This window comes from Crocuta crocuta, unplaced genomic scaffold (genome assembly GCF_008692635.1).
Source record: "Crocuta crocuta isolate KB4526 unplaced genomic scaffold, BGI_CrCroc_1.0 scaffold25, whole genome shotgun sequence".
Lineage (NCBI taxonomy): Eukaryota > Metazoa > Chordata > Mammalia > Carnivora > Hyaenidae > Crocuta > Crocuta crocuta.
The window spans coordinates 21,279,713-21,292,841 of NW_027532015.1; the positions used below are offsets into that span (position 1 = coordinate 21,279,713).

Below are 13,129 nucleotides of genomic sequence, written 5' to 3' on the forward strand. Positions count from 1 at the left end.
GCAGGTAGTCATTTAATCTCCATACATTTCAGTATGCATCTCTTTTATAATCACAGTATCATTGTTATAACAAACAAAAATAACAATAACTGCCTGATGGTCTCTAACATACATTCTGTCATAAAATCCTTCTGTTAGTTTTTTGTTTGTTTGTTTGTTTTGTGTGGGTTTTTTTTACAACATAGTTCAAAATTACTAATTTCTCCCCAAATTTATTTTTTAGGAATTTTTGTCACATTTATAGTGATATGATTAATTAAATAGAAATGTATACTTGGTGCTGACAAAACAGATAATATTAAGTACTCAAATTAAACGTTTGGTTTCCAGGAGAGGCAGCATAACCTCAAGGGAAACAATGTCGTTTCCTCCACAATTAAGAGACATGAGTTCATATCTTACTGTGGCCCCACTGGCTATGTGGCCTCTTGAAACTTATTGACTTCCTTGTGATAGGAGGAGAACACTAGCAACTATAGTGATGTTATTAAACTAAAATTAAAAGGATTAACATATAAAGGGTCTCATAAGATTCCTCAGATATATTAAATATTCAATACAACTAGTTTTAGTGTTATAATATCTTAATTAAACAAACCTAGACTGTGGCAATATGCTCTAATTAGAGCATTTCTTTTCCAGATGCAATAGGATAAGAAAAAAAAAAACACACACAATATGGTTTATATTATGGTATATAATATGGTATATTATGGTATATATTATGGTATATATAACTATGGTATATATGCTGAAATACTGTGCACATGCACTCTATGTGAGGTGTCTCTCTCTATAATAGGTCTATACATATAAATATATAAATTTCCCCCATAAAATATGGCCTTTATATATGTATATATCTATGCTTCATTTATAAATGTAAACTTTACTCATATAAGTCAAAGTGTCATAACTAGAGAGTTATTTACATGTCAGATAGACTATCAATCATTTAAGACACATTTATTCATTCCCCATAATGAAAGAAGCGCTGTGCAAAGCACAGATGGATAAAGCCGGGTCTTTGCCTTAAATAAGCTTACAAGAAAAACAGGCTTGAAAGACATTGATTAAATACAATGTGCAACATGATAAAATTGACACACGGAGCCTTATGGCACAGAAGAGGAGGCAGTGATAACACAGCACAAAGGAGTCAACAAAGTTTCACAGAAGAAGTGACATTTAGACTAAAGCTTGAAGTATGAGTAGAAATTTCAGAGTAGAATTGAGAAAAGGGCTTTTTCCCTAGGAAAACAAAACAGAACAAAATAAAACACCAAGACATGAAAACAAAAACATAAAACATAAACAAAAACCCTCTGTGAACAAAAGACAAAAAATTTCTTTTGAATAAGACCTTGGCTGTTATAAATGTGGTTTATGATTCTAATGATGAACTTGAGTAAATAAAAGACTCCCAATTCATTATCCCTCTTTGTGGTAATTGGAGAAAGCTGCCTGAATCAGATTGCTGACCAGGAATCCTTCTAACACATGAGATTCTGTAAATATATCTACTTTACACGTGATTTTTAATTTTATTAAAATTTAATAAAATTAAAATTTATTAATTAGTTCTCAAAGTAAACACTGCATTATAGTTAACTATTAATATATGCATTTAGTAAATAATTCTTAAATCAGACTTTAGGATAATAATTTTTAAAATATTGTAAAGATGTTATTTATCTATAAAACTGTAATGCAAAAAAAATTGTGTTCTATATGTTTATAAAACAAGAAATAGAGTTCTACCCAAATATTAGGCTGGTAAGAGATTTGAATTTTTTAACACATAGTATAGCATAAGTATTTTTATAAGTATTAAAATACCATAATCTAGGCTCATTTTCACTTAATTGACTTGTAATAAAACTTGAAGTTTCCACATTTGATAATGACAGAGTGTCTTGTGTGGTCCAATGTATTCTTAGATAACAAGTATTCATTCCGGACAAAATATAAAAGTCAAGGATTTGGGGGCCTTTGGAATTAATCAAAAGCAGGCAGATCTTGGAAGAATTTGAGGTTTGAAGGAAAAAAAATACATCAGCTGAGATCTCTGTTCAGAGATGGTGAGCACCAAAATCTGCATGTCAACACTCCTCAAATGCTTAATTAATCCTTTATCCGTACATCCATTCAGGAGACTACAAGTCCAGTGGAAATTAACCACTGCAAAACTCAATAAGGTGCACGAAGAAACAGACACTGGAGTTGTCAACCAAGTGAGCGAGATTAGAAAACCACCTTGACCCTTCTGTTAATCTGCCTTAGCACAGTGTAAAAGTAAGCCTCTACCCCTTCATAGTAATCAGTAAATTAACTACCAATTAATACCGAATTCAGAAATCCTCAGAGGAAGATAATAGACTCATGTCTCTACATTGTATCATCCAAAATGTCTTGTACAAATGATAAATTCCTAGACATGAGAAGAAAGAAGAAACTTTATTCAAGAAAAAAAATAAGTCAATAAAAGCAGACTGTGAGGTACTGGAATTAGCTTGGAAGGGCTTACATAGGTACTGTATATATGGCCAAGACATAAAGGAAATAATGTTTATAAATAAGTGAAGCATGGAATATATCAGCAGAGAAATGGAAACTATAAAAAAAAATAAGATTCTAGAAAGCTGAAAAGTAAAACATCTCAATTAAAACTTAACCAGATTTACTTGACAATAGATTAGTGATGGCAGGGGGTAAAGTTGTATACAGATAAATAGAGATTTCCAATCTGAAGGATGAAGAAAGGAAGTGTTTGTGTTTGTTTAATTAGCACAGCCTGAGTAACATAGGACACAATCAGGGAACCTGATGTGTATTCTAGTTGGAGTTTCAAAAGGAAAAGAGATAGTAGAGCTCAAACAGATACTAGGTCTCTGTTTCTTTTCATTCTTCTCCTCTTCCTCCTCCCCCTTCTCCCCTTCCTTCTAGTTCTTGTACATCTTGTTCTTCTTAATCTTGTTCTTTTCCATTTTCTCCTTTTCCCCCTCCTCTTCCCCTTCTTTCTTGCCTTCTCCACACCATCTTCTTCTTTTAACAAACATTTACTTTTTTAAAATGTTTGTTTATTTGAGAGAGTGAGTGTGTGTGAACAGGGAAGGGGCGGGGGGGGGGGGGGGGGAGGAACAGAATCCCAAGCAGGCTCTGTACCATCTGTACCCCATTTGAGCCTAATGTGGGGCTCAAACTCACATTCCTGGAGATCATGACCTGAGCTGAAATGAAGAATCAGATGCTTAACCTACTGAGTCACCTCGGTGCCCCTTAACAAATATTTTAAATGTCCAAAACATTCTTTGTTTGTAGGACATGCAAAACTAGGTCATGGGCTAAATTTAATCTAGGATCCAGAGTTTGCCAATACATGAACTAACTACTAAATTGCAATGCAAATATAAAGAAAATACCTTGAAATCAAAGAATTAAAGACATAATATATACGCTGACATAAAGATCGCAAAAGAAGGAATTTATAAACAGAAACATGAATGTATACTTCTAAATAATCTAGTTTAAATTACTTGAACTAATAAAGGAACTTAGGTAAAGTATATAACATCAATATTTGAAAATCTTCCTAATAACATTAAATAATTTTATAATTATATTTTATAATAATACATAAACATATTGAGATTTAACAAAATATATCCAAGTTCTCTATACTGAAAACACTGCTGTGAACAATTTAAAAACATTTTAATAAGTTGAGAGATATACTATATTTATTGATTGCAAGACTCAATATTGTTACTGTTAGTTCTTTCATATTTGTATTTAGATTCTATACAACAATCCCAACTAATATTTCTGCCATTGACAAGTTCATTCTAAAATTTGTACAGGGAAAAATAAATTGTATGGGAATATAAAGAAACTATTATGTCCAAAACAATCCTCAAAAGGAAGAATAAAGTTGGTGTGTGTACATTTCTGAAATCTATTTTATTGAAGCTAAAGTAATTGAGATAGTGTGCTATTAACACCAGAATGAACAAATAAATCCATGGGACAGAACTAGAGCTCTAAAAACTGACACATGGAAATTGATTCACATGATCAAACCATATGATTTGCAACAAATGTCTCAAAGCAGTTTAAAGGAATAAAAGAAGTTAACAAAAATAAAGTTCTGGAAAAACAGGGTAACCATGTGAGATCTCAATCATCATTTTATGCCACACTCAAAGATTTGCTTGAGATGGCCCATAGATCTATAAGCTAAAATTGTAAAGTTTCTAGAGTTAAAAAAAAAATCTTGGCTTGAAGAAGGGAAACTTCATAAAAGAAAATATAAGAATAGCCAATAAGCACTTAATATGAAAATTAAATCCATAATATGATCTGCTGTAAATTCATAAGAGATCTGTGGTTGCACTAAGCAATGATGGGAATGATTTAGTGATTGCCAAATACCGACTTGCCACACCCACAGTATTGGCTAGAATAGCTACTTCATAAAGATTGTCAACACCAAATATTAGCGATGATATGGAAGAACTGGAACTCACAGACATTTTTGGTGACCGTGTAGAATACTGTTACTAATCTGGCAAAATGTTAGCAGTTTCTTATAAAATCAAACATATGAATATCCTATAAAACAAGTATTCTATTCCTAGATGTTTATGCAAGCAACGTAAATAAAACAAGACCCAAAAAAACCTACATAAAATATAAGTCTTTTTGTGAACATGTTTCGCTTACTATAAGCAGTGTTTCATAGGAGCTAACCAAAAACTGAAGACGACACTAATATCCACAAAAAGAATGGATTAAAACTTTGCAGTGCATTCATGCAAAGAAATACTCCAAAGTCAGTGATGTTTTCTAAAAAAAGAACTAGTGATGGACACACTACAGATAACTCTTTACATGTTATATCGAGGAAAAGAAGGAACACAAAATAGTTTGTAGTTTATTTCAAATCATCAGACTCACTACAAAACAATACTATGTTATGCTCTAAAAATCAAAACAGTGCCATGGAGTGATGATTGATTGGAATGGGGCATGATGGAACTTTCCGGAAAGATGGAATTGTTTTATATCATGGTTTCCTTTTGAAACATTCCTAGTCACCTCTTAGAATTTGCAGTTCAACTGTTCAAAGAAGCTTTCAAAAATTATTTTTCTGTATGATACACCTCTGTATGAAAAAGCCAGAAATAACACTTCATGAAAGAGAAAGAAAAAGTGTGCTTTACCCCTTTGGGTCTGAAGAAGCCATCAATGCAGGTCTCACAGTTTATACCAGCCGTGTTTTGGGTACAATTCACGCACACACCCCCTCCAATGTACTTTCCATGTATATTTAAACTCAGATTTCTTCTGGCAACATTTTCATCATAATAGCATTCTTCAGCTTTCCCATGGCAATTGCATGCTGCATTAGGGAAAATAAATTTATAAACCTTAATTTCACGTTTCAGATGTATTCAAAAATCATTTTCCATTACAAAATAGGTTTTTATATTCAATGAGAAATAACATTACATTAGCATGTGTATATATATGTATAAAATCAGTACAAAAGTATCTAGAAAGTTTTTGAATTTAGTGAATATATTAATAAATTCACACTTTTTAAATAGAACATGAAATAATTAAAACATATAAATTAAGCTGAATGATATGAAATTGCCAATATTTGACTGACTTTATCTTCTAAAACTGAAATTTTATATGGTTCAACCCATAACTTCCTATTATGTTAAACCATAAATTATTGAACTATGGCACTGAATGATTTATATCCAGGTAATCTGTGCTAGATAATTATTATATGTGAAACTCCAGTGCTAGATCCTATGGATAAAAAGGGGCACTTAGGACATAGTTCCTTTTTTGTACTTCTAATAATAACTAAAACTTGGAGGTTTTATATGCTATGTTCTGTGTTTTATATTTATGACCTCTAATTTTAATTCTCAAAACAGCTTTATGAGTTAGGGACTTATATTAACCACCTTCCATTTATTAGGAACTGAGACAAAGAGAAGTGAAAGAATTATAAAAGTAACCAAATCAGGGGTGCCTGGCTGGTTCAGTTGGTAGAACATATGACTCTTGATCTGGAGGTTGTGAGTTTGAGCCTCGTGTTGCATGTGGAGATTACTTAAAATAAAATCTTAAACAAAAAATGGTAACCAAATCAGTTTTGTCAAGCCCACTAATTTAGGTTCCAAGTCTAAAGGGCTAACCACTGGCACAAATCCTTTCAAGTGCTAGTTGATAAGAGATATAAAATGTATCATATGTGCCAAGTAATCAGGACAAAATGTAAGCTGCTTTGCGTAGTGGCTGAGATCACACCGTTTGGTACCAGTCTTGGATATCCAGTACTTAGTAGTCACGTAATGTAGGGAACTTAATTTCATTAAGGCTCAGCTTCCATAAACACAGAGAGGTCAATAGTACATACCAGATAGGGATATTTAAGTGAGAAAATGCCTGTAGAATCATTAGCATAATGCCTTGTAAATAAGTTCTTAATTGATTTTCCTGCCCACTCCCCTCCCTTTGATCCTCCTCATCTTCAACATAGGAGTTCAGAAATGTGAAAAAAAATCATTCCCTTAGAAATACTGGGTACAATTATTTATAAAATGGGTAAAATTTATTTTAGGATATGAACTAAGGGGAAAGATATCCTATGCAGAATCTCCATCCTCAGATCCTGAGTTTCGTTGATGTTCTTACATGGATTTCCATATATACGTGTGTTTAGCCAGGTGACGAGGGGTACATTTGTGTATGCAAGCTCATGTGTGGGGCACATGGCTCAATCTTTTTTTTTTTTTTCCACAAGGGAAACATTTATATACTGTTCTGACCTATTGCCAAATCTTACTAACACTAAATAGCATAGCTCTTTCTCTATTAGGGTGTTTCCCCCACGGCTGCACAGGATACTTCTTGAATGGGATGTCTATCAGCTTCCTATTAATGGTCAGTTACACTGTTTCCAGATTTCTGGGTTATAAGTAACACAGTACCTACTGGGAGAACAAAGAAATGGGAGAGAGGTGGGGTTCTAATGTCAGACTGCTTCCCGTTTTGCCAGTTTCTCTGAAGAGAAAATTTAAATCTTGGTGTTATTTTAGTGCTTCCCTCTTACGGTTGTTTTGAGAAAGCAAAACACCCATAGGAATGCCTGAGCCATAGGAAATACTCAGCTGCATAAATGTTAGTAGCAGTAGCAATTGTGTACTAATGACAGAATTATTATGTGCTCTGTACAGCTATACAGCTACAGCTATATGCTAAATACCTACAAGTATCATTTCTTGTCCAATTTTCCCGATTTTAACTTCCTTTAACTTGTAAAATGTCCCTCCAAAAATGCTGTCAAATTACTCTCTGTCCAATATATATGATAAAACTGTTTAACCATACATAGTCTTATCAGCACTGTGTATAATCAACCCTCTTAGTTCAGATCTTGGACATAGTAAAGTGTTCAAGTATTTGTTGAGTGAATGAATGAACGCTTTGATAAGTTTAAAAGAATATTTTCATTGTTTTAATTGGTACTTCTTTAATTAAGAATAAGTGGGGGGGCATCTGACTTTGGCTCCGGTGACGATATCGGGGTTCATGGGTCCGAGCCCCGCGTCAGGCTCTGTGCTGACAGCTCAGAGCCTGGAGCCTTCTTCTGATTCTGTGTCTCCCTCTTTCTCTGACCCTCCCCTGCTCATGCTGTCTGTCTGTCTGTCTGTCTCTCTCTCTCTCTCTCAAAAATAAATAAAACATTAAAAACTTTTAAAAAAAAGAATAAGTATGATAACCTCTTTAGGGTTATAAGTCTTTTCTTTTCCTGAGAAATGCTTGTTCTAATCTTTGCTCATTTTTAACTGGTTTATTGAATTCCTTCTTTCTTTTTGTATAGAAGCTGTCTTAGTATAGTAAGAGTATTATATCCTTGTCATGTCTGTAGCAAATACCTTCTCCAGTCTGTTGACTTTTGATTTAAAAAAGAGTATTCTTGCCATTTGATGGAAAGTTTTCAAACTTTATTCTAGGGAAATTATAGTTATAAATATAAATAACTAGGCATTATAAGCAGTTTTATATCTTTAGGACAATACACACAAATTCTTAAACATCCTGTTGTAAAAATATATTGCAAGAAATAGTCAAGATTTCTCCTTTCAGTTTAAGTAGAGGAAAATATAGAGGAATGCAAGCTGATTCTCACCTTATTTAGATTTAGCATTATAACCATGACCTAATGTAGGTAAAACACTGATGTCTGGGAGTCCTGCTTTTCATATCCCATGAGCCAGGGCTCTCTGCCTATAGCCCTGGGTGCTGTTTAAAAGGCCATGCACAGCTCCCCATTTAAGGCCTCTGAGAACACGGATAGTACCTACTCACAAAAAGCAATTTTTCACTCTGCCATCAGTGGTTTGCTATTTCACAGAATGTCCAAGACATGTGATGGAAACAGTCTTTAGTACAGGCTTAGCAATGGAAGAAATATTCTTTGCTCTCTAAAGATATATCCTCCTGCAAATAAGCCAGATTGGTGAAAATTCGAATTAAACTCCAATGAATTAGTAAGTAATTATTCATCTTCTAGAAGGATCTGCCATGTTACAGAAGGATTTTTCTACATATTAAGGTGATTGGAATACAATTCAACTTGGAAAAGAAAATTTTTCCTATTAGCTTTCAGGAATGCACACATTACCAAAAACACAATATATATGCGGGGTTTTGTGATTGGCATTCCTATTGTTAATTTGTGGGGGGAAAAGAGAAACATTTTTTAAGCTTGGAAATTCTATCTCCCATCTGTCCCACAAGAAAAGGTTATTGTTTCAGAATGTCACTATTTAAAAAAAAAATGTATATATTAACAAGTGGCAATCTGCTTGTGTGTTGCTTTGTCCATCCCTACCGCTACCAAATTTAAACTACACTTTTTGTTTTCTTATTTAAACATATATACACAAGTGGGGAGTGGTAAAGAATTTTGCAGATCCATTTCACATTACTTAATTATAACTGTGCGATGGAACGTCAGGGGCAACAGGAATAATCCTGCTCTCAAATGCTCCCCCTTCTCGTGATTGCTGCTATTCTGCCAACAGAATTGGAATACAGTTAAATTTAAAGAAGTTTGAGACTATAAGTGGCATTGCACTTAAATTCACTCTTAGGGATGAATGTCTGCTCTCACTGGGAGAAGCAGTGGAGAAACCGAGGGACCTACTATGCCCGACACATGACACATTATGATAAAGTTTTTTTTTTTTTTTTCATAAAAATACAAAGTTGGTATTAGCTTAAAATTCTATAAAGCCTGTTTTTGGTGGCCGTATATATCTATGGAACTGAAATGTGGTTAGGACCCACTAAGATATTAATATCTGAATTCAGTTGAATTGGGCTTCATGGATGGCATTGATTTATAGCACAAGTCTTTGTTTTTAGGTCTCATCTTGGCCTGAGCACATTTTCAGAAACCCAGGTTTCCCTAGCATCCCAATCGCCATGTTGGGCCAGTTGGCAGAATTAGGCTTAAAGTCATCTGCTACACTTCTTGGGTATTTCCCTTCTGAAAACACTGGACATATGAGTTACCTTCAAAAGTGATAATACTAAAGTATTAATGGCTATTTGTTGACACGTGTTTGCATAGCCTGTTGCTTTACTATTTTTCATTACTGGCTCTTTTCTTGGTTGTCACTGTCCCATAACTGCTACAGCATAGTTCATGCTAATGATTATCACTGTGCCATTTCTAATTCTAGTATTTTATAATGTTGTTAATGAGAAACCACACATTTAAAATATCTATCATCACCATTAAAATAAATATTCTATTTCTACAAATTTGTTTTCTTGTCTTCTCTGTTACCTTTTATTCTCATATTCTTCTGAGCTACTGGACCCAAACATCACCCTTTAATAAGTATAACTAATGAATCAGAGTGGTTTTGTTTTGTTTTGTTTCTTAGGTGATAATATAGCTCTAAACATTAGGTATAATCTCTCCCCTCTGGTTTTCCTCCATTTACTAGATGATTGGTATTCAAAAGCTATTTACTAGAGGGTGTGCAGGGGGGTAGGGAGCTACAAAGGAAGAAGGCAGAAAAAAAGCTGGAGCTATACTGGTTCCAGAATCATTTTATAATAAACATATAAACACATTTAGAAAACTGGTCTCCAAAGAGCGTAGGTTTTGCTGAATGCTTTTTTGCATTTCAAGTAGTGTGTGTGTGTGTGTGTGTGTGTGTGTGTGTGTGTGTGTGTGTGTACATAGTTGTCCCTTGAACAATATGGATTTGAACTGTATGGGTCTATTTATATGAGGATTGTTTTCAATTAAATATATGGAAAAATTTTTTGGAGATTTGTCACAATTTGAAAATATTCACAAATGACCATGTAGCCTAGAAATACCCCCCCTAAAATTAAGAACAGGTTAGATAATATTATAAGAATAGAATATATAATATATAATACATATAACATACAAAATATGTGTTAATGGTGTTATTGGTAAGGCTTCTGATCAACAGTAGGCTATTCATGATTACATTTCTGGAGAATCGAAGTTATATACAGATTCTGATTGTGTGTGGGGTCAGTTTCCCTAACCTCCACATTGTTAAGGTCAACTGTGGAGGCATGTGGATATGTGTGTGGATAAGCCAGAGATCTATGCTGATGATGGTAAATGTACCCTACGCTTTTACTATTCTTTTATCTATTTCTCATAATACCCACACAGTGGTAAAGTCATGGGTATTTGGTAAGTTTTGTCAAATTACAAAAAACAAAACTGAGTAACTAAAACAGTGCAGTAAAGAAGCCTACCAGCTATTGCCTGAGATAAAATATCTAAACTGGAAACATGCACTTACCTAAAATCACCACATGTTCATACTACCTGCATACCAGAAAATGAAGAACTATGTATATTGCTGAATTCTCAGGAACATACCTTCGCATTCAGTTTTAGTCAGAAAAGTGCCAGCTCGCCAAGGTTTCTGATGAAATCCTGGACAGCACTGATCACAGCTATCACCACATGTATTATGCTCACATTCACAGCGGGATTTCTGGTCAGAAATTGGGAGAAAAGCATAATTTTAATAATTTTTAGAACCATAAATGAAAAGCTCTTCCCAAATGGGTAGAAGGAAGAGAAAAGAAACCTCTGAGATCATGTAACAAAATGTGAAGCTCCTGTCAGTCTGGAAAGAGGTGCCAGACTTGGAAGTGGATATATCTGATCAACACCAGCCTAAGGAGGTTCAGGCTCGTTCTGGAATCACTTGGCTCAGGTTTAGAAAAGAACAGAGGTCCAATTGAGAATGGTCTTGAAGACTAAAATTCCTGAGATCTGCAGGTCTTCTGGTTTTAGAGGCAAAGTACTGTCAACATTTGGGGACATGAGAAGAAGAGAATAGGTTCGTAGGTTTATAGGCATCGAAGGGCATAATAGAAATCTAATGTCCCAGGACTGAATCTCCTGTCTGCATGTGCTCTGAGTACAGTCCCCATTTGTCATGTGGACCTGGCCCTGCAAGGCTGCCTTGCAGGCTCGCACAGCTTGGGTAACACTGCCCATCAGTTCACATGATCAACAACCATACCTACAGAGAAGCCACACTACAACCTTGCCAGAAAAAATATGCCAGGGTATTTGAACCTTCCCTAGGAAGTAGCATTATGATGCATTAGAAAACAAGCTTTGAGAGAAATAATACTTGCATTACGCTTTTAGAAGAAAAAGCATCTATACATAGCTAACTATGTTCACTGATCTCACTACTCAATATGTTTCTTCCATGTAATATAGAATAGATGGTTTTGTATTTTGCTAGCTTATGACTGAGAAAAATAGATGTTCATTCATCTTCTTTTTAGGCTGTGCTTACTTAATGCATTGGCATTAATGAAAAATTCAAGCCAAAAGCATTCTAGCATTTTCGGACCTGGAAGTTCCATCACACTCTTGAATACGCTCTTCCATCCCTCTCCGTGTCGCTCCTGCCCTACCTCAGCTCCCTGCTCCACGGCCATTCACATTTACTTCCATGCACAGTTTTCATTTGTTTGCATTAATTTTTTGATGAAAACCTTTAAAAGAAATGGTTTGGTTGATTGACGGCAGGCATTCTCTGAAGCTAAATCAGACAGCAGGCTGTCAGAGCTAGAGAGGTTTCAGAATAGACCAGTTTTGGAGACTGTTGAGAGAAAAAAATGAATGTGTTTCCTGATACTGTGATGGCTGACTTCAAAGTCTATCATCCTAACTGCCAGCTTTATTTCACCCTGGCATGGCTCTCTGTTACACCGCCTAAGTGGGGACCTGACACCCATTCACAGCATCCCTACCGGCAAAGAGTCTCATGAAGCATTTTACAGTGCAGAGTTTCATTTTGCTAAGCATCCTATAAATATACATACATTTGTCACTGGATCAAGTGGACAAGCCCTGGCATGACCGTAGCAGATGCACATCCCTCCAACTGAAATATCCTTGACCGAGTAGTAATACTGCAAAAAGCAATCCAGGGAGAAATCCTGTTAAGCCAACTGCAAGGTGTAAGTAACAAAAGAGAACATTCGCTTAAAAACTTTACTTTCTGTTTTTTATCTTTTGTTGGAAGCAAGAGAGAACAATAGAGGGCTCACAAAAGGTATCAAAGAACTGTTGTCATATCCCAGAGAAAGAAGGCCTTTCATTTATGTCTGGCGGCCATTTTTGAAATTTCTTTCCCACAGATGTACAAAATCTGTGCTGGAGTATTTATCATTTGAGAACAAGTTGTTATGCTGGGGTTGGGGTGGGGGGAGCTTGCAAGTACAATAATTCTTCATAAAAGTTGGTTTATGTAGTTTTTTGAAAGAAAATCTCCTTTATTGTCATTATAGGAAACTCTGATCATTACTCACATGCAGATGGTTTTACTTGATGGATTTGAAGAAACTCAACATATTTTGAGGAAATCATGCTCATAATAAAACAGGTCTTAACCACATTAAGATGAAATAAAAAGTAATGAACTACAGGACTTATTTAACAGACTTTAAGGAGTAAATACCATGATTGCAACACTTGCTTTTTATCATTATTTTGTTAAAATGTCCA

General features: G+C 34.7%; 1 protein-coding gene across 1 annotated transcript in view; it reads right to left on the bottom strand.

The window, feature by feature from the left end:
- LAMA2 (laminin subunit alpha 2) overlaps positions 1-13,129 on the bottom strand; it is a 500,973-nt gene that overhangs the window by 342,661 nt on the left and 145,183 nt on the right. The window contains exons 6-8 of the mRNA XM_077775991.1: positions 12,445-12,534; positions 10,973-11,090; positions 5,223-5,401 (exon numbers count right to left, since the gene is read on the bottom strand). Of these exons, the coding sequence (XP_077632117.1) occupies positions 5,223-5,401; positions 10,973-11,090; positions 12,445-12,534 (387 nt within the window). The remainder of the gene's footprint in view (positions 1-5,222; positions 5,402-10,972; positions 11,091-12,444; positions 12,535-13,129) is intronic.